This window comes from Euleptes europaea, chromosome 5 (genome assembly GCF_029931775.1).
Source record: "Euleptes europaea isolate rEulEur1 chromosome 5, rEulEur1.hap1, whole genome shotgun sequence".
NCBI classification, from domain to species: domain Eukaryota; kingdom Metazoa; phylum Chordata; class Lepidosauria; order Squamata; family Sphaerodactylidae; genus Euleptes; species Euleptes europaea.
Window position 1 is genome coordinate 84,530,018 of NC_079316.1, and position 27,383 is coordinate 84,557,400.

General features: G+C 42.5%; 1 protein-coding gene across 1 annotated transcript in view; it reads right to left on the reverse strand.

Annotated features, from left to right (window-relative positions):
- A1CF (APOBEC1 complementation factor) overlaps positions 1-27,101 on the reverse strand; it is a 40,753-nt gene extending 13,652 nt beyond the window's left edge. Inside the window, exons 1-8 of the mRNA XM_056849789.1 lie at positions 27,066-27,101; positions 15,829-15,932; positions 13,466-13,600; positions 8,665-8,795; positions 7,180-7,418; positions 6,149-6,313; positions 2,116-2,213; positions 703-973 (exon numbers count right to left, since the gene is read on the reverse strand). Of these exons, the coding sequence (XP_056705767.1) occupies positions 703-973; positions 2,116-2,213; positions 6,149-6,313; positions 7,180-7,418; positions 8,665-8,795; positions 13,466-13,600; positions 15,829-15,927 (1,138 nt within the window). The 5' untranslated portion in view covers positions 15,928-15,932; positions 27,066-27,101. The remainder of the gene's footprint in view (positions 1-702; positions 974-2,115; positions 2,214-6,148; positions 6,314-7,179; positions 7,419-8,664; positions 8,796-13,465; positions 13,601-15,828; positions 15,933-27,065) is intronic.
- Positions 27,102-27,383: the final 282 nt, after the last annotated feature.

Sequence of the window (27,383 nt, forward strand, 5' to 3'; positions counted from 1 at the left end):
CATGGACATCAACAATGTATGCTGCAGCTGTAGACCTGAGCTTTGTGTGCATGTGAGTTTAAAGTTATTCAAACCTATAAAAAAACTTTTCCAGAAGGAGCACATCAAGGGAACTGTAACTTTGATCATAGTCTGGCGCCTAGAAGAAGACAGAGGTGGGGACATGGGGGCAATGGTGGTGAGTTCATGACATCATTTCTGGGGAAACTCCAGAAGTGATGTCAGTTCTCTCTAGGAATTTCTGGAAACTCTATGGTAAACCACAGAGTTTCCAGCAATTCCTACAGTGGGCTGATAACTTTTCTGGGTGTTCCTCAGAATTGACATCACGATGTTGGGCTGATGGCCTACAGGGTCTTGCTTCCTGATCTGGGCCTCTACTCTTAACACAATGCAGAAAATAAAATCCACAGTATCACCAGCGATGATCTCCATCAGCATGGCAGTTCATGAAGTCTGGCGTGCACATCTGACTTACACATGTCATTTTGCAACTCCAGATCGGCATCCGTCTAGTGTGCACTGAATTGTGGACCTGGGCTGCTGGAGAAATCTGTTCGGGGAATTGCACTTTAGTGATATCTCTGATATTTTCACCATATATCTCCTTGTCAAGCTATAAAGAGACTTCAGAAAACATTGCCTGTATGGATTGCTAATGTCATACTGTTGCCTTAAGTAAGTACTTCTAAACAGAGTTACCTCTAATCGATGGATGCCTGATAATGCCCCGGTTGCTCAGGTGGGCTTTGGCAGCTGGAAAATGGAGGTTGGGAATAGCAGCATAGGCTTGAGGTGCATAGAATACTGGGGCTCCCAGGTAGGCTGTAGCAGGGTCATAGACATGCCCAAATGTATAGGTATATTCTGGCAAAACTGCCCCTCGTCCTCCCGTGCCTCTGGTGTATCGCACGTAGCTGTCTTTGTCTACTGGCTTAGCTAACGTAACCTCAATGGGAGAGCCATCCACCACCTAAGAACAAAATCAGTGGAAAGCATAAGGAGGAAGGGAAAATGAGGTATATAAAAGCATTAAAACACATTTCAGTTACCAAAATTGAAAACCAAAATCTGAGGTTTAGCCAAGCTTGTGGTACCTGAATGAATATCTTGACTCTGATTACAGATTTCCAAAAGGGGGTGATTTTCACCAATTCCCTCATCCTGCTACAGAGCCCTAGCTCCCTCCCTGCCATGCTGTTCCCACAGAAGCATTTGAGGGTGCATTTGGGGGCTGCAGAAAGTCATGCTTCAAGCCAGAAAACCTCTCAATCTGCAGAAGTTCCTGGTGGAGCAAGTCATTGTCTCTTTCAAGGTTGCCAACTCCTGGTTGGGAAATTCCTGGAGATTTGGGGGGTGGATCTTGGGGAAGGCGGGGTTTGGGGAGGAGGAGAGGCACCTCAACAGGGTGTAATTCCATAGAGTTCACCCTCTGAAACAGCCAGACAGTTGAGCTCTGTAACCTGGAGATCAGTTGTATTTCCAGGAGATCACCAGGTCCTGCCAGGAAGTTGGCAAGCCTAGTATCCTCCCATATACACCTCCCTATTCTCTGAGGTAATCCAGGTAAGCCTTGCTCCGTTTTTTCCTAACTGAAGTTAGGAAGGCAGCCATGAGCAAGCAGGCTTTTTCTGTTGATATCGCTGTCCTTATGGAACTGTCCAGCAGGCCAAATCCACATTGGTGGCACTACATTTTTAAAAACGATTTATACATTGACTATGAAAGCTTGGAGCCCCAGGTCGCAGAGTGGTAAGCTGCAGTACTGCAGTCCAAAGCTTTGCTCATGACCTGAATTCAATCCCGACGGAAGTCGGGTTCAGGTAGCCAGCTCGAGGTTGACTCAACCTTCCATCCTTCCGAGGTCGGTAAAATGAGTACCCAGCTTGCTGGGGGTAAAGGGAAGATGACTGTGGAAGGCACTGGCAAACCACCCCATAAACTAAGTCTTCCTAGTAAACGTCGGGATGTGACGTCACCCCATGGGTCAGGAATGACCCGGTGCTTGCATGGGGGACCTTTACCTTTTTATGAAAGCTTATTAAGCTTATTAAGCCATGTTTATCCTACTCTCTTACACATCCTCTAGCAAATACTAAACAAATCCAGCATTACCTTCCCATTCAAAACTTTCATGGCTTCAACTGCCTCTTCTCGATTATTAAAGTGCACAAATGCATAGTCTCTGATTTTCTTCACTCGTTCCACTGATCCTGTAGAAGAGTTTTAGAGAATAAGTCTGCAGTGAACACTGGTAAAGCACTGATCTTCCACAATTTTTCCACAGTCTTCAGTTTGATTATTCTACAGTACAATACAATATGATAGAGTTTATTGTTTGTGGCCAAAGACCATTACAATCTGTCATGTAACACCTAATCATAAATAATAACATTAAAGTAGTCTGACCAAAAAATGCTAGTCATTAAATGCCCTGATTAAATACTGCTTTAGCCCAAATTTTCTTGGCTGCTAAGCAGGGTGGGTTTGATTTAAATCATGATTTAAGGCACCAGGGCACCAGGCTTTGCATTTCTTTGTTGCAGCATTTGCATTTTGCACAAACGCCTGCCTCACCCATTGGTTAGGGTTGCCAGATCCAGGTTGGGAAATATTTGGAGATTTTGGAGATGGAGCCTGAGGAGGGCAGGGTTTGAGGAGGGGAGGGACTTCAGTGGGGTATATTGCCATAGAGTCCACTGTCCAAATTGGCCATTTTTGCCAGGTGAACTGATCTCTGTTGGTTGGAGATCAGTTGTAATAGCGGGAGATCTCCAGCCACCACCTAGAGGTTGTCAACCCTACCATAGGTAGAGGAACTTCATTAAAATATTCCCAAACTGGATGTTCATATGGAGGAGTGGGAAATCAAACCCGGTTCTTCAGATTTCTCACATTTCCTGCTCAGTCCCAAAGTGGCCAGAAAATCCCATATTGCCATTTCAAAAAAGGAAAGGCAGTTGATGCAGTACCCGCTCAGAGGAGAGAAGGACTTTTAAAATACTGCTTTGTGTTCCATTCTTCATAGGGGTGGGCAGGGAGGGAGGGGAGAGGAAAATGATCCCCATGCCAGAATTGGGCAGGAATCAGGCTTTGCCAGGCCTGGCCAGAGAGGGCCAGCCACCAGTGACAGCATGACATTACTTCCAGGAAAACATGGAAGTGACATTATGCCTCTCTAGGAATCCCTGATTTTTCCCTGGAAATGACAACACACCTTTCTAGAGAGGTACGACATCAGTTCTGGGAAAAACTTGGAAGTGGAGTCATATGATTGCCCAATGTGTTTTTTTTTAATTGTTTTACTCACTGGCCATTGGAGTGCCGGTGAGTGCCGAGAGATTTCCTGCTCCCAGCAGGCATTTGGCAACCTTAGTTTCAGGTCCAATAGTATACTGGAACATGGGAAGTCTAGGAAAGTCATAGGCTTGCACTGTCAACATCCTAAATGTTTATATATATTTAAACATAAATGTTTAAATGCATTCTTACTTGTAGCTTGCTGCTGAGCCCTAGGGGATAGGTAGAATAGAAATCCAAATGCACAGAGCTGTGATAGTGAATAATCATACCGAGAAAAAAATGTATTTTTAAAAAGTCCTATGTCAAAACCTATATATTTGGCTAAATCTGGAGACTTTTGAAGCTAAGTATAATTGCTTCCCTTATCATTCAGTTTCTGTATCCTTGCTTTGGGCGTGTAATGAGCCTCTAGAGAATTTTATTCTTTCAGTTCTGTGCAATAGAATTGAGGTTTTATGCCTGTTAATCTCCATTTTGATGGCTGGGTATAGCTGTTAGCTGTTATATAACCTTCTACTGAATGATTGTGGAGAGTCTGTTAAAATGTTAGTTTTAAATACTGGGCTTGTACCAATACACCCACCCCCCAAGGATTTAGAGTTCTTTCAGGCATGACCAATTAATCTGATTTGAATTTTTGGGGTTGCTCACGTGTCCTGTTTTTTTTTTTTTTTAATACATCTGTGCTTAATCTCAGTGCGGCAGTAGCTAAGACATAGGGCGAAAACACATGGTCACTTTAGCCTCCTTTATTCCCTGTTTCAGCCAGGATCGAATGCATGCGTTTTGCCGAACGTGCGTTCGATCCTGGCTGAATCCTGGCTGAAACAGGGAATAAAGGAGGCGAAAGTGACCATGTGTTTTCGCCCATAGACTTCAGCCCTTACCTTCCAAGGTACCCTTTGGTACCTTGAAGCCTTCAGCATGTCTCCTGCTATTGGAGCTACATCAGAGAGCATACAGGCATCCTTTCTCATTAAGGATACCTTGAAAGGTGTGGCATCTTGACATTTTCAGCCTGTGTTTCTGCGATGTTTGCTTTGTTTGTCACTCAAGTTCACTTAAGGTATGAGATTTTAAATACATGGTGTGATTCACAGGATGGCTTTGCATGAAAACAACCAAGCAAGAAGAGAGAAAGCTCAAGAAGGGTGAGATTCTCATGGACCAGAAACTATTCACATGTAGACAAGGTAAGAACATAAGAAAAGCCATGCTGGATTAGACCAAGGTAGGGTTGCCAGGTCCCCCTTCGCCATTGGTGGAAGGTTTTGGGGCGGAGCCTGAGGAGGGCAGGGTTTGGGGAGGGACGTCAATGCCATAGAGTCCAATTGCCAAAGCGGCCATTTTCTCCAGGTGAACTGATCTCTATCGGCTGGAGATCAGTTGTAATAGCAGGAGATCCCCAGCTAGTACCTGGAGGCTGGCACCCCTAGACCAAGGCCCATCAAGTCAACAGTCTGTTCATACAGTGGCCAACCAGGAGCCTCTAGGAAGCACACAAACAAGACAACTGCAGCAGCATTATCCTGCCTGTGTTCCACAGGACCTAATATAATGGGCAGGCTCCTCTGATACTGTAGAGAATAGGTATGCATCATGACTAGTATCCACTTCGACTAGTAGCCATGGATAGCCCTCTCCTCCATGAACATGTCCACTCCCCTCTTCTTAAAGCCTTCCAAGTTGGCAGCCATCATCACAACCCGGGGCAGGGAGTTCGACAGTTAAACTATGTGTTGTGTGAAGATGTTTTTAAATAAAAGCAACCTGATCAGTTTCAAGGAATTTCATGTGTACCAATAGTAGTCACTTGTAAACAGATTTTGAATGTTGCCAACATGATTCTAGTTCACCAGCCAGGGGCAAAGTAGCGGGGGCAGAAGAAGGTGGGAGCAGCAGGCAAGACATTTCAGCTCAGGGTGATATATATGGTTTCCCCTTAGGGGTGCCAACCTACAGATACTAGCTGGAGATCTCTAGCTAATAGAACAGATCACCAGCTGATAGAGATCAGTTCACCTGGAGAAAATGGCCACTTTGGCAATTGAACTCTATGGCATTGAAGTCCCTCCCCAAATCCTGCCCTCCTCAGGCTCTGCCCCCAAAATCTCCAGGTATTTCCCAACCTGGAGCTGGCAACCCTATTTTCCCTTCCCCAGGGTGAATGCCGTTAAGGCCACTGGGGGGGGGGCTGATGGCCTGGGGGCCACCATCTACCAAGGCCACCCTAGTCCTGAGCAAATGGTGACCATCTCCCCATGCAAGGTGGGTGGGAGCCACCACAAATTGACAGTCCTCCCCCTATGCCGGGCAGGAAAGGAGGTGTCTGCCCCACCAGAGCCCCTTGTGAGGCAGGGAAGGACGTTCTTGGCTTGGTGGAGCTCTACAAACTGCAGGCCTGTATAGGCAGGCAGGCAGGCTGGCTCGTTGTTCCTCCAGGGAGAGGGGCTTTCCCAGGGCTGTTTTATCATCCCAGTCCACTTCTGGTCCTCCTCCATTTTATCCTTAAAATAACCCTGTGAGAAGGGGTGCCAACCTCCAGGTGGTAGCTGAAGATCTCCCACTATTACAATTGATCTCCAGGCAACAGAGATCAGTTCACCTGAAGAAAATGGCTGTTGTGGAAGGTGGACTCTATGGCACTATACCCCAATGAAGTCCCTCCCCTCCCCAAACCCCACCATCCTCAGGCTCCACTCCCAAAATCTCCAGGTATTTCTCAGTTTGAAGCTGGCAACTACCTGAGAGGTAAGCTAGGTTGAAAGAGAGTTTATTATCTGTGTAGTTCCTGTATCAATTATTGACAAACCCTGAGCAAGCTGCCATTCTTCCTTTCTTTTACCTGGTTTAACATTGCTGAATTCTTTTTCAATAGTCTCTTCAGTGGTTGATAACATAAGATTTCGCACATAGAGGATTTTTACTGATGACATCGTGTCTTCATCAACCTCTACCTCCGGCTCTGCCCAGTCTACCGCAATGGGGTGACCCCATAACTGTATCCTTCCTGTGAAACAGTCAGAATTCCATAAATATATTACTTTTAATTCAAATTCGATATAACACATAAATTATTTGGGGGAGGGAAGTCTCTCTGTCTGCAGAGATCTTATTACTAAAATAAATTGACTTTATTATGGAAACTGCTATTCGCTATAGCAAAGCAAGAGTAAGAATGCAGAGGATCTCCTTTCCTGAACTTTGTAAATTCACAACTGCTGATTTGGATTCATTATTTTCTTCAATGGCAATATGTACGTATGTACTTAGTGGTGACATATGCATGGTATCCATTTAAACCAATCTGAAGCCTGCCAGAAATGGTCAGAACTATTATAGCTGCCCTGAAAAAAAAATCCTAGGGATTAAAAGAAATTACCAATATCCTGATCCTGGTTTTCCTGTACCAGTGGTAGCTGAGTCCAGAGCAGGATAAAATAGGAAACCCCTTTTCCCACTGTCACAGATGCACGCTACTAATGAGGAAAAGGAGAGATATGACTGGAATTCTCCTTTGTGGTTGGATCAACAACGGCAACAAAGCGGTTATCTTACACATTCATCCCACACACGCTATTGATTAAGACTTGCTGGCTGCTCAAAGAACTGCTAGCTGCTGCCAAGTTACCACTGCACTCGACAACCCTGGATTCTCCTACGTTTGTGTATGAGAGTGCAAAAGGTCTCGTATATGGCATGGAGATCTTTCTCTTTTTGTACATGCACAAGAGTCCTTGCATGGTGGTAACACAGAGCAATGCATCTTCACCTCTCCTTCCCTTGCTGGTAACACCCATCCGGTTGCTTAGGTTGGTGGCCACCATCTGATCCTATCTATACCCAGTGATACTGCAGTATTCTTATGCAAACTACCTGGTAGCAATTTTCTTCTCGCCATAGCCGCTGCCCGATGACTGCTGTATTCCACAAAAGCAAATCCACGGTTTTTTGTTTTGTCGGCTGCACTAGGGTATACGATCACATCAATCACGCCGTCTGTAACTTTCTTCATTTCTGCCAAAATTTCTTCCCTCTTCTTGGTTTTAGGGATTCCTCCTACAAATAAACGGCAGTTGTCTACACTGGCACAAACCCCTAGGAGCCGTCCATTCCTGCATATAAACAACAATTCCATTTGTGTGGTGAAACTCACTTTTTTGAGAACTATAGATCAAGTTTAGTTTATTGTTGTTACGGTCATAGACCAGCATGACTATAGATCAAGATTGTGCTTCAGAACTATGAGTATCGTGTTAAATTTGATTTTATAAATAAAGTATCAACATGTAGGTAGCAAATCATAAACTGATAACAATGCCTTCAAATGGGTAAGGAATTTATCAATAATAATCAGATTTTTTTGAGAAATAGATTAGGCATAGGTTAAGATTTTGTTCATAAATATATTTCCAATCATTTAATGAGAGAAGATGTTAGTTGTTTATGCATGGGAGTTTTACCTGAGGTTTGTTGCTTGCTGGACCCACACTTTACTGTTGGGAATATATGCACTAGCAGTCCCCGCCCCTTGAAATGCTGCTTTGTAATTGGCTGTAGTGTCTACTGTGAGAGAACCCCCCCTCAGAAACCCAATTGCCACATTAAAAAGCATTTTAAAAAACAGAGCTCTCTAAAAGGAAGGGGGGGCAAGCCTCATTTCTAAAATCTTGTCTTCTGCTCAGAAAGAACTCAGAGGAAGCAGGAAGTGTTTTAATGCCTGCCCCTTGATACACTGCTTTGTAATTGGCTGTAGTGCTGTCTGTGAGAGAAACATCACTCCCCAAGCTTCCATGTCCCATGCTTTGCCTTATGCAGGAGGATTTTACTCAGGCTGAGCTCAGGGAATATGGAAGAATTGGGTTAATAGAGGAACAAGAAGTCCTGGGATTTGTGAGGGCTGGCAGCGAGGTCATCTCTAATGGGTGCAAAACTCATGCATAATTCCAAGGAACAACTGAGTCAGACCAGGGGCTAACTTGAGTGAAAGTACCCATGCATAAACAACTGTTATATAAAAAATCTAATGCAAGACAGATTTGTTCATACATAAAATCCATACATTTTAATCCACACAACAACCTTGTAAGGGACTGTAAGCTGAGACTGGACAGTGAGTTTGGTCATTAAGGGACTTCTGGTGGTTAGATCTGGCCCAAGGTATTCCAGTTGCTGATCCCTAGTATAAATCCTTGCTATACCATGTGTAGTTTGGATCTGGGGCCCAGCGTGGCTTGCAGGGACCAGTTTTGATACTTAAGTGCCAGATGGGCCTTGAGTAACCAAGTTGCACAAAAATATTTGCAGGATAATTTGTTGAATCAATTTCAGTCTTAGCCATCTAATACCAACCAGCTTTACCTAATTTCATAATTGTTCAGTTGCCTGATAGCATTCTTGGCCTCCTGTTTGCTGGAAAAGGTAACAAAAGCATATCCCCTGTTGTTTCCATTGAAGTCCATCATCATTCGCATTTCATAGATCTTACCGATCTGAAAGAGCAAAGAACAATCTTCCATAACCCTTTTTCTTAGACAGAGCCCGGACAAAGTTCTGAGGTTCTTGCAATCAGTTCCTCTTCAGAGTAGCTTGACCATTGCCCATGGTTGCAAAGCGAAGCATGTTTGATTCAAGATATGCTTTCTGACCCACGTTCAAAGTCAAAATAAACAAAGGAGGCATATGTTGAAGTTAACAGTCATGCTGCGTTTGCACTGTTTGATCTAGTTAGCAAAGTAAATGGCACACACTGATAACACATTGCCTGCTCTTCTGTGCATGTCTGAGGAATTGTAGAGTGCACTTATCCAAATATAAGTAATGATTTATCTCATTGATCTGTTCTTCGCATTATAAAAAAATCCCACTTCTGGTTGTGCTGAGAACAAAAAGAGACAAGAGGTTTCTAACAGTGTCATCCTAGCAGAGTGACACCTTTGTTAAGTCAGCTGAAGGCTATGGGTTTAGAATGGTGTAACTCTGCATAGGATGGCACTGTTCATCACAGAAAGGTCCTATGCCCAAGTGGTTGAAAAATACCTACCAATTTAACTTGCTGTAGGTGACTTGAATGAATTCTATTCTATGACACATTTTGTTTCCCTCAGAGCAACACTGAGCATTAGGAAGATGGCTGGCTGCTTCTTTTTGAAATTATTTCATATCCTTTTAGGCTGTGTTATGATCTCACTGGTACAATGGAATATTAGGTGTTCTTGAAACACTCAGTGGTAATGGTAAGAGAAGAAGTGTGGGAGGCCTAAACTTTCTCCCTCCATATTCTGGTTCCATCTGAAGGTGAGTAATAGGGCTGTCGATTTGGTTCAGCCCGAACAGAAAAACAGCCGAATTTTCCCCAATTTGGCAGTTTTTCGGTTCGGATTGAACCGAACTCAAAAAAGGGGGGAAACGGGGAGCCGAATTCAGCGAGTTCGGGGTGTTCCCGAATAAATTCAGTGCATTTGGGCCCTTTAAACAGATCTGCGCCTTCCAGCTGGGGCGAGGCGCAGATCTGTTTAAAGCGCCCCCCGTGCACCTTCAGGGAAGCCCCGTGAATGCACGCGGGGGGGGGTCTTTAAATAGGGGGGTGTCCCTGAAGGCGTGCGGGGGGAAAACAGATCTGCGCCTTCCAGCTGGAGGCGCAGATCTGTTTAAAGCGCCCCCTGCCCGGCTTCAGGGAAGCCCCATGAAGGCGCGTGGGGGAGGGGTTCTTTTAAGACGGGAAAAGGCAGGTTCGGGAACGCCGAACCTGCTGAATTTATTCGGCAATCGCCCCGAATTTGCTGAATTCAGGGCGTCATTTTCCTGCCTTTTTTCAGTTCGGTTCCATCCGAACTGAAAACCCCCGAATTGCAGAAAATTCAGCTGTTTTTTCAGTTCGGACAAACCGAATCGACAGCCCTACATGAAAGTTCCAGTTTTTCATGGATTTGTGCTTACTTGTTAGAAACATAAGTCCTGTACTGGAATTCAAACTGTATGTTAGCACAGGGGTGTGTGTGCATAAGAAAGACTTTGTACAGTCTTTCTGTTGCAGAAGCAAGGGTACCTATTAAGTGCATTGGATTCTCTACACCAGCAGTTCCCAAACTGTGCTCCACAGAGCACTTGGTGCTCCGCGAAACATCTCCTAGTGTTCAATGAAGAGATTGCAAAGAAAAATAAATAAAATAAATGTGACAAGCTCTCAAAATTGTGAATTTTTGCAGCCATGAACTGTGTGTAGATAAGTATCAAGTAGAAATTACTTAGCTTTGGTTGCAGCTATCTTAAATTCAACCAGATATAGCCACATTATGCAAATCAAAACAGTCCCATCCCTCTCATTAGAATCTAGGTTCTTTTACGATGCCAAGTGACATTTTTGTTTTTGCAACTGTAAAAAATGATTTTAAATACCAGATCTATGTGGCTAAAATATTGTGGGTTTACAATGCTTGCTTTGAGTTCGTTCTCAAATGTGTTGCCTTACTTTATGTTTTTGTTTTTTGTGTGTATGTAGTGAAATTAGTGGAGAAAATAATTTTTTTTAATGAAATAAAACTTGATGTTGAACATGTCCAAATGCTTAAACGACCTTCCATCATCAATACTACCATCATTCATTTTCGTATATAGGTGCCAGGCGAAAATTAGTGCTCCGTGACGAATTTCTCTCCTGAAAAGTGCTCCATGACTCAAAAAGTTTGGGAACTGCTGCTCTACACACATGAGCCGTTATGCAACTGTGAACTTCAACACAGGCACAGCAATGGGAATGAGGAAGCTACACTGGGAGGAGGGGCAGGTTGGACTGCTCTGAAGAAGTCTGTCCTGGACTATTTTCTTGTATTCCAGGTAGAAGTTAAATAAACTTGGGAGAAGACAATTAGAGGGCGATATGTTTATGTTCTGTTAAACTTATATTATGTTTATTTTATTTAAAATGTTTCTAAGCTGTCTTTCCTCCCAAATAGGGTGCCTAAGGCAGTGAACATCAACACTTCAAAACATTTCAACGTTAAAATACTGAACACATTAAAGCAGCATTTTAAAAGAGTATATATATAGACTATTGAAACAATTCAATAACAACATATAAACGGCTGACATACATAACACAAGTATGTCTTACAAACTATAAACTATGATCACACAAACCCTATTACACACTTACTGAGTTAATCTCTTAAAAATGTAATGTCTGGCAGATCTTGCCTTAGCCCAAAGATTAGCTCCAACTGGATTCTATCCAGCTTTCACATGTGACCTGATAATATGTTAGGTGTATTCTCAGATCTCGGAAGCTAATCAGGGTTGGCCTTGGTTAGTATTTGGATGGGAGACCACCAAGAAATGCCATGGCTACTATTAAAAATGGGTTCTAGTCATGATGCATACCTATTCTCTCCAGTATCAGAGGAGCATGCCTATTATATGAACACAGGCAGGATAATGCTGCTGCAGTCGTCTTGTTCGTGGGCTTCCTAGAGGCGCCTGGTTGGCCACTGTGTGAATAGACTGCTGGACTTGATGGGCCTTGGTCTGATCCAGCATGGCTTTTCTTATGTTCTTATCTTGTCTACATGGGAATAGTTTCTTGTCCATGAGCATCTCACCCTTCTTGAGAACTCCCTGCCCCAGGATGGGGTGATAGCTGCCAACTTGGAAGGCTTTAAGAGGGGAGTGGATATGTTCATGGAGGATAGGGCTATTCATGGCTACTAGTAAATGCATACTTATTATCTCCAGTCATGATGCATACCTATTCTCTCCAGGTACCTGGTTGGCCACGGTGTGAACAGACTACTGGACTTGACGGGCCTTGGTCTGATCCAGCATGGCTTTTCTTATGTTCTTATGTATCAGGGACATTCTGCAGAGACAGGAAATGGCAAACCACCTCTGAAAGCCTCTTGCCTTGAAAACCCTATGGGGTAACCATAAGTTGGCTGCAACTTGACGGAAAAATAGTGGTGTTGCTACTGCATTGGAAGTGGCATGTATCCCACTTTGAGCTAAATATTTTTCCTCTAACAACAGATTTTCACTGGAGTTGGAATTGTTCCTGGGAGGAAGGCTTCTTAGGCTGAAGGAAATCTTCCAACTTTGCTCAGGGTATGATACATGCCATGGAGTATTGGCCGCTGTAGGTGAGGAGATGATCAGTGCTCACACTTTCAACCTCTACTAGGAAACAGGTAAGGAGCGGAGGTAGATCTGGAGGGTTTCATACACACCTGTGTCTGTAAGGATGCCTCTAGAAGCCTGAGCACGAGTTGCAACTACCAGCTATACCTTTCACAGTTTTTAGAGAATCCCACTCCAAATGTGGCCAAAGCTTCACTTCATCCAAAGCTCTGATAACAGTAGGCAGTTGTGTAAACTTTACATCAACAATGAGCTACTTATGAATGTAATGTATAGTTGAATACACCTCATTGTTTTACTGCATAAACTCCAGACACAATCAGCAGTTCTACTTTCTGGTTTGTTCATGGAGAAAGTGTGCTGCAGTTGAAGATTTATACCGACTCTATGGTCTTCTATGCATGGCTGTATCACTCACCGTCACCCCTCTGACGACTTTGAATCTTTGTGTTGATTATGCATGCCGCTTCCAACTGTCAGAGGTCACCTCGCTCTCCCCCTGCATTTCCTCATGTTTTCAGATTTGCAATAAAAACAGGTCTTTGAAAATGCAGGCAAAATGCAGGGAAATGCAGGGGGAGAGCGAGGCGACCTTTGATGGTTGGAAACGGTATGCATAATCAACACAAAGACCTGAAGTCATCGGAGGCATGACCTCGAGGGAAACAGCCATGCATAAAAGACCTAAGACAGCAGACTTAAGCAGATCTGCTTGGACATAAATCCCATTTTATTCAATGGGGCTTATACCCTGAAGAATGTTTTTAGGATTGAGGCATACATATCAGTTTGCCTTTTCTGGCTCATTACAAAGAGCTATGGCCTCCCGACACCTCCCAAGATTGTTTATGGATTTTAAGGATGCCTAGGTTATATAAGCATGTCATGTAACATGTTAATCTGTAAAAAAAACAAAAAAACCAGCAACAGTCTTGTGGCACTTCATATACAATAGCAGCATGAGACCAGAGTAGACAAGGATCTTCATCGTCCCATGTAAGAGAAGAAAATCTAGGAAATATAAAATTATTACTTTTTCACATAATGGTATAAGTTCATCTTCAAAGAGGTCTCGGGGTAATTTTCCAATGAAAATCTCACAGCCTCTTTCTGGGGGTGGTCCATCCCAGCCTGGTGGTGGCCCTCCATACTTTCTTTGGCCATTTTCCTGAATTAAAGAGAAAAAAAGATATTTTGAAATACACATAACCTTAAAATTGTAAGTCTCCTCAGTATACATCAGTTAATTTTCTTCATGTTGCGATTGCTTGGATCCCGCCTAAAAGTTCTGAACTCTTAATGAGGAGTGATTTTGACTGATGCCCCATGACTTTTACCTTCCCCCCAAGCTATTATTGGGGGAGGGAACCTGTACCCCTCAGGTGCAGTATTTCAGGGGGGCCTTTTGGGCTGCAGCAAAAGGAGGGAGTCAGGGAAGTCACATTCCATGGACAGAAATCCTTCTGGCCACAGAACATTTAGGCAGGGTCTTTTGCTGCTACTAACACAGTTTTTATTTCATTAGGTATATCTTAGGACCACCCCAAAGACATTCTGGCAGCCTAGGGTTGCCAACCTTCATGTACTAGCTGGAGATCTCCTGTTATTACAACTGATCTCCAGCCAATAGAGATCAGTTCCCCTGGAGAAAATGGCTGCTTTGGCAATTGGACTCTATGGCATTGAAGTCCCTCCCCTCCCCAAACCCCACCCTCCTCAGGCTTTGCCCCAAAAACCTCCTGCTGGTGGCAAAGAGGGACCTAGCAACCCTATGGCAGCCCCAAGAACTGCACTACATGCCCTTCCAGAACATATATTGTTTGGTTATTTCCTCTGAGAATATTCCTGCCCCAAGAGACCACTTGGATTTTTTGTGCGGTCAGACCTATCCTGACATCACCTCATGAGACCTGAAAGAGCCTCTTTCTTTACTTTCATCCTAAAATATTGCTTATAACAAAAATGTATTATAACATCTAAATGGGAAGAGAAAGGAACTAGCAGGCCCCCTTTTAAAAGCCTTTAATGATGGCAGATCACTATTTTTGACAGAATATCAAAAATTATTCCTCTGCTCCAGTAATAACTGTATCTCCTTTCTACTGTGAACTTTTGCACCTTTCTTTCTGACTGGATGGCAAAGCATCTGTAAAGAGAATAGATATCTTGGTGAGAGCACACAAGAGCGAGAAGATCAGTAATTGTTAATCATCCAGCTGGCAGGGAAAGTACGCGAATTAGCATCTAGCCATTACAATCATTGCCTTTAATAATTAACTCACGTTGACTTTCTCATTGCATTTATTCAGGTAATGTCTGTGAATTTTAAAGTATTAAGAACTGCGCATCTTAAAATCTCTCCGGTGACAAATATTCTGATGCATGGGCTTACGTCATTACATTGCAGTGAAAATAAAAAGTGTATCCCTGAAGTTTGGATGTGGGGCATGATAACCCATGTAAACTTCTTAGGGGGCTGTACAGGACCACCAGCAAGGTCATCGTGGTAGAGCCCAACTGAGATTGAGAAATCAGCACATCCTCGAAGTGTGGTAGGACAGGTAGCTGCCATGGTTTATGTGATCATGGCAACCTGTTTCTGATCAGCTGCAAATGTCTGAATTGCAGCAGAAGAAGAAAAAGAAGAAGAGTTGGTTTTTATAAGCCGACTTTCTCTACTGCTTAAGGGAGATTCAAACTGGCTTACAATCACTTTCCCTTCCCCTCCCCACAAAAGACACACTGTGAGGTAGGTGGGGCTAGAGAGCTCTAAGAGCTGTGACTAGCCCAAGGTCAACCGGCTGGCTTCATGTGTAGGAGTGGGGAAACCAACCTGGTTCACCAGATTAGTGTCTGCCGCTCATGTAGAGGAGTGGGGAATCAAACCCGGTTCTCCAGGTCAGAGTCCACTGCTCCAAACCACTGCTCTTAACCACTACACCACACTGGCATGCAGAGCCTTCATACAGAGATGGCAGTTTATACAAACAATCCCAACCAGGTTGTGAGACTACAGGCTCCTGACAAACCTACTTGCTCCGGAGATAACTAAGGGGGGTGGGGTTGCTGGCTGAATGAACCTAGCTGTGTATTTTGTATAAAAAAACTTCACTAGGGGCAGCACAGGTGGAAAGCATATGTCCATCACATATAATGCAATAACTTGTGAAATAATTCTATCTTTGTCATAGATACTGAAAAATATTATTATTGATTGAGGAGAGAACTTGTTGTCCTAGTAATTGAGCAAACCCTTGTTAATGGTGCCATCCATATCAGATGAAGCCAATTGGCTTAGAAAGGTGTAACTCTGTTTAGGATGGCACTGTAAACTATTTAATTTACTTTCAAATCAATGAGAAAATAGCAACCAAGAATGTGATGGGGAATTCCTACCTGAATCAAATTATATCCCGTGCGCTGAATTAATGTGCGGAGGGTAGCTTCTTTCTGGGTGCCGGCCAATCCATCCCCGGATTTTTGATTTGATTCCATTGTGACTGATTATCATCAAAAAATCACTTTAATTAGGGGTGCTCACTGCAATCAAATTTAAGATAAATTAAGTAAATTAAAAAAGAAAGCTCCATAATGTCTGTGAACATATTTTATATTAATCATCCAAAGTAATTAAAAACAAACTAACTAAAAAGACCCAACACCTCAATAAAACAAAGAGAATCAACAGAGAACATTAGGAATGCAATGGGGCTTTGTGGACCCTCAGGTGAAAACCTACCCCTGAATAGATTGCTGAATCTGCTGTCATCCAAAATAAAAACATCACAGTTGTGAGCTTTAGGGATCAGTTCTCTATCAACCTTTTGTGAGCTTTGGGATCAATTCTCTATCAACCTTTATGAAATTTCAGTTACAATAATAAATATGATAATATACAGATAAAATAATACAGTAATACCGTTTATATGAAAATAATATAATCAATCATGACAACAATCAAGTAGGTTTGCGCTTGGCTCCTCGAAGCCTCAGAGCAGCTAAAAGAAACTTTGCTACCTCCTCTGTAATACAGGGGCGCTGATCAGCCAGGAGGAAGTTTGGAATCAATTATGTAGATACTGGTATTTGGGATTCATTGCAAGTTTTTACAAGATTTTGTGTTTTCAAATTCAGTGAATGAACTTTGCATCCAGTCAGCAAATTCCTCAACCATTTCAGTATTACCACTGAGGTCATGAGCTAGATGATCAGTGGTACTTGCGTCATTCTTCTTTTTCTCTACAAAGCAGGAATGCTGTAAATAGATGCATGAAAAAGGCCTCAAAACCATATTCTGAATTTAATAATCTGAATGAATACACTAATTGTTATTGTGAATGTAAAACCCATTGATATGGGTTTTATATTATCATATTAGATTATTAGATTATGTCTTTGTGAACATAAAATCCAGTTTTGAGAACTAGGTATGACTGGTCATTCTCTCTATTGAACTCTCTTTCAGGAAGGCCCTTTTCATTCTGTGGGTACTTGCTAGGGTTGCCAGGTCCCTCTTCGCTACCAGCGGGAGGTTTGGGGGGCAGAGCCTGAGGAGGGCAGGGTTTGGGGAGGGGAGGGACTTCAATGCCATAGAGTCCAGCTGCCAAAGTGCAATGGAAACAGAGGAAAGAATGAAAGAGTGAGAATATGCAGGAATCTATCACTCACTGTAACATTCCACCATCTTGTAAATTATACTGTCATGGTGTTCCACTACCACTTGAAAATGAATGGTCATGGGACTTCTGGATCCGGGGGCGGATGCCGCGGCAGCACAAACCGCGCTCCGGGCTTAAAGTGGCTGGGGGGGGGGTAAGGAATCTGCCCCCCCACATCTTCAATGTGGCTCCCCTTGGAGAAGAGGGGAAGCTGATCGGGGTGCCAGCGAGCATCTCGTCCTAGGTGTGTTCGCTGCCTCAGAAGCGGCGGTGAATGCCCGGATGGGTGAGTGGAGGAGCCGGTGCCATTTACAATCGCGGGAGCCCGGGAAGGCGGTGCTGAGCCTCGGATCAACAACACAAGGTCTTTTTTTTCTAAGCTCTAAAGAAATGAATAACTAACTCATGGAGGTGTCTGACAGTGTTTAAAATCATGATAAGCAACCTGGACTTTGTTATATACTCGCTAACAATTCTAAAGTGAAACTTGGCATTTTGCCAGTCTGTTGCGCACTTGGAATTTGCCAGCAAAGCCAAGCTAGAAACAGATCTAAGTGGACTTGGAAGGAGTTTAAAAGCTGGCAATGGAAAACTGAATGATGATACAGCTGTGCTATATCTCTCCAGGACTGATTACTGCAGCAATTTAAAGTTCCAGTGGCAAATGATTCATGAACTGATGTGTTAAATAATATGTTTCACCCCCCCCCCTTTTCTTTCTCTTGGATTATAAAAGCAGCCACTTCAAGTTTTTTTTTGATGGGAGATAAAGAAGACAAGGAAAAGAAAGACACAGAGAAGCAGCCTAAAACATTTATTAAGGAGTCTAAACATCTTCAGATCCAGCAACCTTTTCCATCACGTAGGAGAGCTTCTGTCACCAGTCCAGCTATTTCACCAGCCACCTCTCCAGTAACAGGGACAACTATTGCTACCAAAATGGCTAAAAAACCTGATGCTACCCTGAATTCTCTACAAGAACTTTTGACTAAAACACTCCAGGAGGTGACATCAGTTAAAAAAGAGGTGGCAGAAATTAAACAAGAGGTGGTATCAGTCAAGCAAGAGATGGAATCTGTCAAACAAGGTCTGAACCAAAATACAGCTGCCATTTCTGCATTACAAGACTCTATTTCATCTTTGACAGTAAAACAGGATAAGCTTGAAGCAAAAGTTCAGAAACAATCAAAGGATAACAAAGAAACCAGAAAACGGGTTGACGTCTTAGAACTGTCAATGGAAGCAAGTCAAGAGAGAGAGGAAAGACGTGATGACCATACAGCAATGTTGGAGTTAAAAATAAAAGAAAGTTGGATTCGTATACGTGGTCTCAAAGAAAAACTGGAGGGTACAGACCTAAAAGTATATCTGAAAATGCTGTTGGCTGACTTTCTTTGGGAAGAGGAAACGATTGTGGAAGGTATAAAATGTTTTATAGATGGCATATAACCCCTGTGATGATATCTAAAATGAATAGAGGAGATACGGGATTATGTTGGAAATGTGGAAAGGAAAGAGGTACATATATGCATGTATGGTGGTTATGCAAAAAAAATTAAAAGCTTTTGGAAAAAAGTACTGAGGGAAACGAATAATTTGATTAATGGTGGAGTAAAAAGGAAGTCGGTATTCTGTTTATTGGGTATTCCACCAAAAAATATGAGTAATAATGATAGGGTTATCTGCCAATATAGTTTTGCTGCTGCAAGAATTGTGATAGCTAAAGTTTGGAAGCAAGTGAATAAACCTTCAATTATTGACTGGAGAGAGAAATTATGGATGTATATGAGGATGGCCAAATTAACGGAATTCCTACATGGAAAGGATATGGAAGAATTTAAAAAAGCATGGTCTAAGGCCACCTCATATTGGGATAAATTGGCAAAAATGGACTTTACACTATTACTTAGTGAGTTATAGAAACTAGTTTTAATAACTTTATATTATTGTGTTAACAAGTATTATTATAAATAATGTCTAGACACTTCTTCGGAAGTCGGGTGAAGGGTCACTTTTTAGGTGGGTGGAGGGTGAAGGGGTATCTTCATGGATTTTATAATTTAGTAATCATGAATGTAATAATTTAGGTATATAGATACCCTTCTGTATTTTCTTTTTGTATTTTTAATGTTAATTTCATTGTATTTGTTTTGTTTTTGTTTTGTGTTATAAAAATTAATAAAAATGTATTAAAAAAAGAAAAAAAAGAAAATGAATGGTCATTTATTATTTAGATTGCTGGTGGAAGGCTTTGCATTCTGGCACGCTATGGAAGAACTGACATGCAAAATGAAATGAACATTTCACCAGAGAACAAAATTAAGACTGATTCACAGATTCATTTTGTCTGCTTAATATCTCTTCATTCAGATACTTAGCAGAATGGCTTGTAAATAAACTGCAAAGTCACTGAGCACAATCTGTCAGAAGATATAAGGATTCAGGCCCCCTTCTCATATGCATAAGCATGTAAAATGCAAATATGGACAGGGGGAACGGGTTCACAGCTCCACATCCAACGTACGTGCATTAACTTGAGTATGCAAAAAGCTCTGCATGTACAGTTCTCTCCATGTGACCCTGTGTTCTGTTTAGGGTTGCCAACCTCCAGGTACTAGCTGGAGAACTTCTGCTATTACGACTGATCTCCAGCCAATAAAGATCTGTCCCCTGGAGAAAATGGCCACTTTGGCAATTGGACTCTATGGCATTGAAATCCCTCCCCAAACCTCGCCCTCCTCAGCTCCCCCAAAGAAACCTCGCGCCGGTTTCACACATGTGTTTCACACATGCAGCTCAGCTCTTAGTGTTAATGGTCTGGATCAAAAGTACCACTGCTTTCATGTACTGCGGCTTTCTCACTCACCCCCTGAAATGCTGCCCCATAGTTCAAGGCTGGAATTTTGCTAGGTGCAAAGTGGGGGGGGGGGTCTACAGTAAAAGGGGAATTGGCAACAACCATCCTGTCCTCCACCAGTGGAATACTTCTGCCAGTGGAACATTATGGTTTTTTTTATTATGGATCAAAACTACTAACCTATTGTACCAATTGCTGAGATAATGTACGTAAAGTGTTTTAACTATTCTTCAGCATTACATCATTTTATTTATTTATTTATTGAAACATTTATATCCTGCCTTTCCTCGTGGTTCAAGGTGGCTTACAATAATAGTTAAAACATCCCCGGCTAAAAACAAAAATAAAATAGCTAACCCCAGATCTCCACCCCCTGCACTTAAAAGAAGCCTGCCGTTCAAACACTCTCAACAGCCCTGGAAAGCAGACAGGCCTCTAAGATCTCCAAGGAGGGCCCCCCTCACCTAGGGTTGCCAACTTCCAGGTACTAGCTGGAGATCTCCTGCTATTACAACTGATCTCCAGCTGATAGGGTTCAGTTCACCTGGAGAAAATGGCCGCTTTGACAAATTGGACTCTATGGCACTGAAGTCCCTCCTCTCTTTCCAAAACCCCGTCCACCTCAGGCTCCGCCCAAAAACCTGCTGCCGGTGGCAAAGAGGGACCTGGAAACCCTACCCTCACCTCTTTAGGGAAGCCATTCCACAAAGCTGGAGCCCTGATGGAAAAAGCTTCGGTTCTGATCAATGCCGGCTGGGCCATCTTAACTGACAGGCTAGCCAACTGTTGGCTACCTGACTACTGTAGTTGGCTCACAGGGACATATGGAAAGAGACTTCAAATACATAAATGCTGACTATTAAACAATACAATGAATAGTTAAACTAGTGGCCTGGAGCACAAGAAATTCTCAAAGGTTAAAAGTTAAAGGTCCCCTGTGCAAGCACCAGGTCATTCCTGACCCATGGGGTGACGTCACATCCCGACGTTTACTAGGCAGACTTTTTTGGGGTGGTTTGCCAGTGCCTTCCTCAGTCATCTTCCCTTTACCCCCAGCAAGCTGTGTACTCATTTTACTGACCTCAGAAGGATGGAAGGCTGAGTCAACCTTGAGCCGACTACCCGAAGCCAACTTCCATTGGTAAGGTTATCTTTGAAGGTTATAAAAGGTTATCTGCTGTATAACTGTAGTGACTTTTGTCTGGTTAATATCATCCATGGATTACTACTGGTAGTCGCTTATTCCTTTCTATATATTTAATTTAAAAATTTGAAAATACAAGTATAATAATAAAAACAGATAACATTTAAAAAATTTTTACTGAAAAGTTCTGCAATGAAAAACAATTTTTTACTTATCTATCAGAATAATTCTATTCAGGTATGCTCATTAGGGGTATTTTAAAGTAGTTTCTGGTGGCAATACATTCCTGGATTGTTAACATTTTATGAATCTGTTTAGATTACATGAGCCAAGCCAAGATTATACTGTCTTTACATCATTTTCTTGCTGATAAATTTGGAGAGCTACCTAAGTTTGCTAAGCTGTCCTATGATGATATTATTCACCCTCAAATTGCTTTAAAAATCTTATTTGCTGGCAGTATTACAGGCTACTTCTGAGTTACTAAAAATAAAGGAATTCTATTTGTCAGTTCAAATTAGACCACCTTTTCATTCCTATTCAAAAGCTGCTTCAAAATGGGTTCCTTCAATATAATTTTTTTTATAGAATACTTTTTAATCTACTGACTTTTAATATAATTTTGATGTGGACATAATCACATCATGCAACTAGTAAAAAAAAATCTTCAGTGTAAGGGCCTTTTTAAAAACACCCATTCAATTCCATCTTCTGGAAATGAATATATGAGTTTTAAACCAGCAGTGAACCTCAGACAATGCAAATACATTTCAAAACGACTTGCCAAATATCTATCCCATTTTTATCCTGCCACTTCTCCAGGGAACTGAGAATGGTGTACATAGCGTTTTCATCCTGCATTTTACCTTTGCAACAGCATGATGAATTAGGGCATACTGAGAGAGTGGCTGGCCCAAGGTAACTCTGTGAGCTCTGTGTCTGAATGAGAACTTGAACTCTGTGCTACTGTCTTAATTTTCTAACCACTGCAATATATTTGGCTTTCAGTATGGATCAATTGCTCTGACCTGGATGGCCCAGGCTAGCCTGATCTGGTCAGATCTCAGAAGCTAAGCAGGGTCAGCCCTGGTTAGTATTTGGATGGGAGACCACCAAGGAAGTCCAGGGTTGCTGTGCAGAGGAAGGCACTGGCAAACCACCTCTGTTAGTCACTTGCCATGAAAACCCCAAAAAAGGGTTGCCATAAGTCGGCTGTGACTTGAAGGCACTTTACACACACACACATAGATCAATTACATTGATATAGATTATATTTTAGACAATGAAGAAAGAAGGTACCCCCACCTGAGACTATCCCCTCTTCTAAAAAACAGTTTCCCAAAGTTCAGACAGCTGAGGCACAATTGAAATATTGTCAGAGACCTGTCTTACAGCATGGTGTAGTGGTTAAGAGTGGTGGTTTGGAGTGGTGGTATGATTCCCCACTTCTCCACGTGATGCCAGCTGGGTGACCTTGGAATGGGGTGTGTCTACTTCAGTTTAAGCGATCAGATGAATTAAGAGCCAGCGTGGTGTAGTGGTTAAGAGTGGTGGTTTGGAGCGGTGGAGTATGATCTGGAGAAGCGGGTTTGATTCCCCACTCCTCCACATGAGTGGCGGAGGCTAATCTGGTGAACTGGATTTGTTTTCCCACTCTTACACACGAAGCCAGCTGGGTGACCTTGGGCAAGTCATTCTCTCTCAGTCCCACCTACCTCACAGGGTGCCTGTTGAAGGGAAGGGAAGGTGATTGTAAGCCAGTTTGATTCTTCCTTAAGTGGTAGAGAAAGTCAGCATACAAAAACCAACTCTTCTTCTTTAAAAAAAATTTTCTTTTAAAAATATGTTAAAAAATTCTCTCTCTCTCTCTCTCTACATGTTGTTTCTGGTGCTGCATGGGAAGAGACTGCAACTCACACAGAAGCAGCCTGTCCTCAGGGTAGATAATTACTGGGTTTCTTGTTAGGTCACCCACCACCACTAGAAACTGAGTGGAGGAAAGCTAGGCCAGAGCAGTAAATGAATCATAGTGAGATGCATAGGGTTGTCAGGTCCCTCTTCGCCACCGGTCACCAGATTTTGGCAGAGCCTGAGGAGGGCGGGGTTTAGGGAGGGGAGGGGCTTCAATGCCACAGAGTCCAATGGCCAAAGTGGCCATTTTCTCCAGGTGAACTAATCTCTATCGTCTGGAGATCAGTTGTAATAGCAGGAGATCTCCAGCTATTACCTGGAGGTTGGCAACCTTAAAGATGCAGCAGGCAGCCTCTTACATGAAGGGTTCCTAAATGCTTGATTTATTTCTTATGGCTCACAAGCACATGGTTTAGCATTTACTGATCAAAAGGAAAGGGTTTATTTGTTCAGTACATTTTTATCCTATTCCTCCTACCAAAAAAACACAAAACTTGGGGCCCTTCTCCTGTTGTATCCTTCCTAAAACCTTCATTGTGATGGGGATGTCAGAATTAGAGAATGTGACTGACTCAGGATCACCCAGTAATGAGTAGAGTTTGGACCTCTGTCTCCCTGATCTAAATTCTACACCATATATTTTCTCATTTTGCAAAAGACATTGCCCTGGTAAACGTTGAAAATAGGCTTCTTAGGACATAGAAAGGCACTGTTAATTGTTCGGTTCAGCCTTTTCTTTTGGGAAGTCATATAGTTAGTTATATGTCCCTGAACTGGATGGCCCAGGCTAGCCTGATCTCATCAGATCTCAGAAGCTGCTAAGTAGGGTTAGACCTGGTTAGTATTTGGATGGGAGACCACCAAGGAATACCAGGGTTGTGATATAGAGGAAGGCAATGGCACAAACCACCTCTGTTAGTTTCTTGCCTTGAAAACCCTACTGAGTTGCCATAAGTTGGCTGCAACTTGATGGCACATCACACACACATAGTTATATATAATTAAAGCTGCATTTAACACAGCTTTATTTTGCCGTTGAATTTTGTACATTTCTTTATTGGATTATAGCCTGCAGGACTCAGTGGTATAGTGATGGAGATCCTGAGCCTATCCAATCCGACTCTTGCAGCTCTTACATATGAACTTATAAAGCATCCTCATAGCTTTAGATCTATACACCTTAGTTTTGTTTAAACTGAAAGTGCAAAGGTTTGAACTTTCTGCAAAGCATGCACTCTGCCCCTTTTGGCTCACCTTCATTCATATCAACCATTCAGGGATGAATGCACTTCCTTTTTAATGGCGGGTTATCAACACCTTTTTGACTCTACTTGAGGCTGACTCATAAAACTTTGCAGCGTAGCGCCTAGTGGGATTCTGCCCCCATCCCTGTATCTGTAGACACATTTGTCTTTTGCTGTTCAAAGATCAATGCACATTGCAAAGAAAAAGAGTGTGGAATTTCTTAACCTGATGGAAACACAGGTTTCCAATGTACTGCCTTTCCTTCCAGCTGTGCTTTTGCTTCTGGGGCGTGCTTGTTAGCGGCGCTCTCTCGGGAAGCCTGGTTACTGTTTCCATGAATAAGATAAGAAAAATGGTGTTTGTTGTCTACAGATCAATAGACCAATACTGAGCTGCAAGAGACACTTGTAGCAAAACCGAATTGAAATGGTGGAGAACGAGAACTCTGGGAATAGATCTGAATGTGCCTCTGGGCAGACCTGCTTAGGATTGCCTTCTAGGTGATCCTGCATTGAGCAGGGGTTGGACTACATGGCCTGTATGGCCCCTTCCAACTCTATGATTCTATGAACACCAAGTATGTAATAAATGTACCCAAACGTGTAATTTCTGAACTCTTCATAAAGGGGATACAGCTATAACTGGATTTGTTTTCACTGTATAGTCTTAGTACATTTCTATAAATACTCCCTGGGCCCGAACAGACATTTCTTGGCCGAGATTTCACCCAGATGAGGCTACAAGCAAGTCTCAAACGCATGAGCTCTCAAGGGCCAATTTAATACAGCGGCTGCAGTGCTGAACTTTGACTGGAAATCCAAGGTTCAAACTGCTGATCAGGCATGAAGCTCAGTGACTTTGATTAGTCAGTACCACTCGGCTCATCCTACCTGACAGGGATGTTGTGAGGATAATATGGGTGTGGGGGGATTTGATATATATTCTCTTTAGGTCTCTGGAGGGCAGATTGGAGGGAAATGTAATTGCTTCTCTTCACGTCCATTTTCTTCCGTATAGACAGCAGGGTGGCCCCAACTGTCCCCTAAAGAATTTTCCTCCAGCCAAAGACACCTTCCTCCAACTTAAATGGCTCTTCTCCAGCGAAGATGCCACTTAAGCGAGAGGCAGGCTCCTTGGGTTAGAGGAAAACTTTGCTCAGTGGAGTGGGAGGAGGGGCATAGGATCCACCCAAGTAAGTGTGGCAGGAGAGGATCCTGTAGGCAAGTAAATATCTAAACCCTGTTTGAAGGGGTTGGGGAGAACAGGCCCCTTAAAGAATAATATATTTTTAAATGACAACAATGTTACATGAGATAGGTCTCTAAGTAAGCAACATATATAAAATCTAGCACACAACCGAAACCACAGGCCTGTTTTTTTTTTTTTACATGAGATTAGGTTGATCAGGAACATCATTGTTTCCTACTGCCTTTGGCTACCCATCTGTAGTTTTAAAGAGAGCTGCCCACATGATAGAGAAACAACATAGTAAAAACAAAACAGATGATCAGATGTAGACATTGCATATTTGTTTTCAAGATGGTCTTTGTCGGTGTATTCACATGGCATTTTTTTTTTTTTTTAGGTTTGATAACTTGGAAAAATCTCTGAACTGACAAAATAAATACGCTTCCACTAAGTTGGTATTACAAAGCTCTAAGTGGCATGCAATTATTCTTATAATGGTGCTGTATAAATAGCCCAAATATCTTCATTCTCAGCCCTTGCCTTTAAAGTCTATTTAAAGCATCATCCTGAAAAGGTGACCCTGAAAGAGCACCATCGTAATTCCACCAGACAGCAACATGAATTGGTTGAATGGACACAGTGGGTTTATGGTTAGTTATGGCCTGTTGCGACACAAGGCCCTATATCCTTCTTTTAACATCACCCATCATTGCATTCTCCAAGGGCAGGGTCTGTTACGACCTAGTTTTCACTAACTACAAATTAATTTAATATGGGTGGTGTTTTTTTAAAAATAATAATAATAATAATTTGGAATTCAGTTCATGTTTTCCAGATCGGAAGAAGAGACACAAATGTAAGCCACCAAGAAACATTCATCTGATTCACAACAACTCGCTTGCTAGATCTCCTGCTGTTTCCCCTGCTTGTAAACTCTTCTGCACTCAAAAACAACACGGATAAGACACAGCAAAAAGAGTGGCCTGCTTTCAAAGTAGATAGCAACGTATACAGAAATACAATAATATTTGCTTATAATAGAGAGAGCAATTGGGCAAAGCACACGTAATGATTAGCCACCACAACGTTGTGCTTTAACAAAACCAAAGAGAATTGAGGGGGGTGGTGTCAGAGGGCATTATTTTCTGTCCCTCTCATGTCGTAATAAATGAAAGTGATCAACGCCTCCTCCTTTGCTGCTGTCTGACTTGCTGTCTTCCATACCAAATTGGAACCAGCACCTATAATTGATATGTAACGCTTCCTCTGACAAGCCAGAGGAAGCATGCTGTGGGAGCTGGCACAAAACTGCTAAGCAGCAAGAAGGCAACGTTCTGGTCCTTGTCACCACCATTGCTGTCTCAGCAGTTGTTCATCTGGCAGATAGTAAAAAAGCCATGTGTGACTAGCTCAGATGCCAACTTCACAGCTATCTATTCATTGCCGGCCCTGGAATAACTGTATAGTGTATAAATCATTGCAGATAGAGAATCCCGGTTCCTGCCGACTCTACATTTTGAAATTTCAAAAGCCTTTTCTTGTTCAGAAACAAACAGTAAGAAACACTCAAATGCCGTCATCTATATTTAGGACATTCTTAATAGCGGAAACAGAATGGCATAGACTATACCTGAGCAATTTCAGAGATCACCACCTGGAAAGGTTCTCCTTGATTATGCCGAGTTTGCAACGTGTCACTCTGGTTATTCTCTAATCATCATATCAAACTCCAAAGGTTCACCAGCCCCAGGTTGGTTTACAGTGCTGTAGGTTAAATTTTAACCAGCCCTATCTCTCTTTGCTCCGTGCAGCCCTTTGACCAGATAGCTAGGTCATTGCAGCTTACTATCTACACAAGTTTACAAAATTCACAGGACAAAAGTCAATAGGAGACCTGAGCACATGTGCACTTGAGGTGAGAAGGATATCATTTTTAAAAATTGGTCAC